General features: G+C 41.5%; 1 protein-coding gene across 1 annotated transcript in view; it reads right to left on the bottom strand.

The window, feature by feature from the left end:
* Positions 1–281: 281 nt before the first annotated feature.
* Positions 282–2333, bottom strand: part of LOC138864361 (rho family-interacting cell polarization regulator 1-like) — a 4121-nt gene continuing 2069 nt past the window's right edge. Inside the window, exon 2 of the mRNA XM_070130965.1 lies at positions 282–321. Coding sequence (XP_069987066.1) covers positions 282–321 — 40 coding nt within the window. The remainder of the gene's footprint in view (positions 322–2333) is intronic.

The raw sequence follows: 2333 nt of genomic DNA on the forward strand, positions 1-2333 counted from the left end.
CTATAATCACCATTACGAATTTTGTCATTGATACCATGTAATACGTTGTATTCGCGGCTATCAGATTCTCCAGTCATCGCTATCATCACAGTCATCATTATTATTAGTTTCCATTATCATCATCGTCATCGTCATCATCACCATCATCTTTATCATCACCCTCACCATCTACGAATATCGGTATTATTGCCATTTTTCACCATCACTATCATCACCATTTCTAGTCATTATCATATCACCCTTTACAACACCTTCCTCTCACCATAAAACGCCCTTCCTACTCACACCCTCACCATTTCCACCATCTCCCTTACCCTCACCCTGTTCAAGCATTCAAATTTTTGAAAAATCGCTATGACCGTTACGTCCGGTAAACCGTCAAACTGGTTTCCTCTGTCAGTCCCTTCGTCAGCTATCCCCTTTAACTGTGTTGCTGACATACTGGGTGTGAGGGCGGGGGAAGGGGCGAGAGGAGGGAGGGAGGAAGGAGGGGGACTGGGAAGGAGGGAGGAGGGAGTGGAGGGGGGTTGGGTAGGAGGGAAGAAGGAGGGGGGTTGGGAAGGAGGAGAAGGAGAGGGGTTGGGGTGAGGGAGGAGGGAGAGAAGGAGGTTGCTGGGAAGGAGGGAGGAGTAGGGGGTTGGGGTTGGAGGAGAAAGGAGGAAAGGGGGGGTTGGGTAAGGAGGTAAAGGAGGAAAAGGGAGAGGTTGGGGTAGGGGAGGGAGGAGGGAGGGGGAAAAGGGGGGAGGTTGTTGGCTAGTGGGGAGGAGTAGGGGGATTGGATAGGAGGGAGGAGGGAGAGGAGGGGTGTTGGGAAGGAGGGAAGGAGGAGGGAGGGTTAGGATAAACGTATGTGTATATGATTCCTTTGTGTGTTTCATGCAAATAGGGGGGAGGGATTATATCGTGTATACATACCGGGATGACTAGATGAGTGTGTATTTTATTAGATGTATAGTGATGCAGGATGTATGCCGCTTCTCTCGTACCAAATGCGCCATCGCTTTTAGAACTACGTCGTCATTGCATTTTGGAAGTCATCACCTCATGGCCTCAGTCAGCACTTCATTTTCTGCATCCTCTCTCGCATCGCACGTCATCAGTTCGGGTGATGTGTCATCAACTCATGTTTTACGTCGTCATTTGACCTTCTACGTCATCACACACGTACATAGGCACACACAAACGCAAAGACACAAACACACACACACGCACAAACAGATACACACAAACACTGACACATATAAACACAAAGACACATACACACACACACACACAAACTAGCACACACACACAAATACACATAAATACACACAAACGCACACACGCACACAGCAATCATAACACACATCATCACTCTACACTACAGTATATGAATAAAAGATTATGTAATAGAAAAAGAAGAAAAAAAGACGAAAAAGAAGAAGAAGAAGACGAAGGAGGAAAATAAAAACAAGAGGAGTACGAAGAAGAGGAAGACGAATGATAATAATAGAAACACGAAAATCAAAAAAAAGAAGTACAAAGATGAAACAGAAGAAGAGGAAGAAGAAGGGGAAAACGAAGAAGAAGAAGAAGAGGACGAAGAAGAAGAAGGAAGATGAAGAAGAAGAAGAAGACGAAAAGGAAGAAGAAGAAGAAAACGAAAAGGAAGAAGAAGAAGACGAAGGAAACCAAAAAGAAGAAGGAAGACGAAGAAGAAGAAGGGGAAAACGAAGAAGAAGAAGAAGGGGAAGACGAAGAATAAGAAGGGGAAGAAGAAGAGGGAGACGAAGAATAAGAAGTGGAAGACGAAAAACGAAAAAAAGAAGAAGAGAAAGACGAAAAAGGAGAAGAAAAATAACGTTAAGATTCAGAGCTGTCTCATTTCTCCCTATATGTAATACCTCTTGGAAGATTCCTATCGATTTCGAAACAAAAATACAGTAGTAAAAAAAAGTCCAAGTGTTGGCGTTAGTTTTCGAAATAGTGTACAAAAAAAGAAAGAAAAAAAGTCGAAATTCGATTGTCAGTCTATTTGTTATCAATTTTGGCTTGTTTTTTTTTTGTTTTTTTTTGCATTATCTCTTTCTCTTTCGTTTTCCTTTTTTCTCTTATGTTTTTTGCGTTTTCACTTTTGCACATAATTTTCTCTGTAGTTATTTTTCATACGTTTTTTTTTTCTCTCTCTCTCTTTTGTTTTTATTTCTTCTTCATTTTTGCGTCTCATTCCTGTCTTTTCTTTTTCTCTTCTCTTTCTCTTTAGTTATTTTTTTCTTTATGATATCTTACCCTCTCTTACTCTCTTTCGTTTTCTTTTCTTCTTCTTTCATTTTCCCTTTTTGTCTTCTCTCTCT

This window comes from Penaeus vannamei, chromosome 16 (assembly GCF_042767895.1).
Source record: "Penaeus vannamei isolate JL-2024 chromosome 16, ASM4276789v1, whole genome shotgun sequence".
NCBI lineage: Eukaryota > Metazoa > Arthropoda > Malacostraca > Decapoda > Penaeidae > Penaeus > Penaeus vannamei.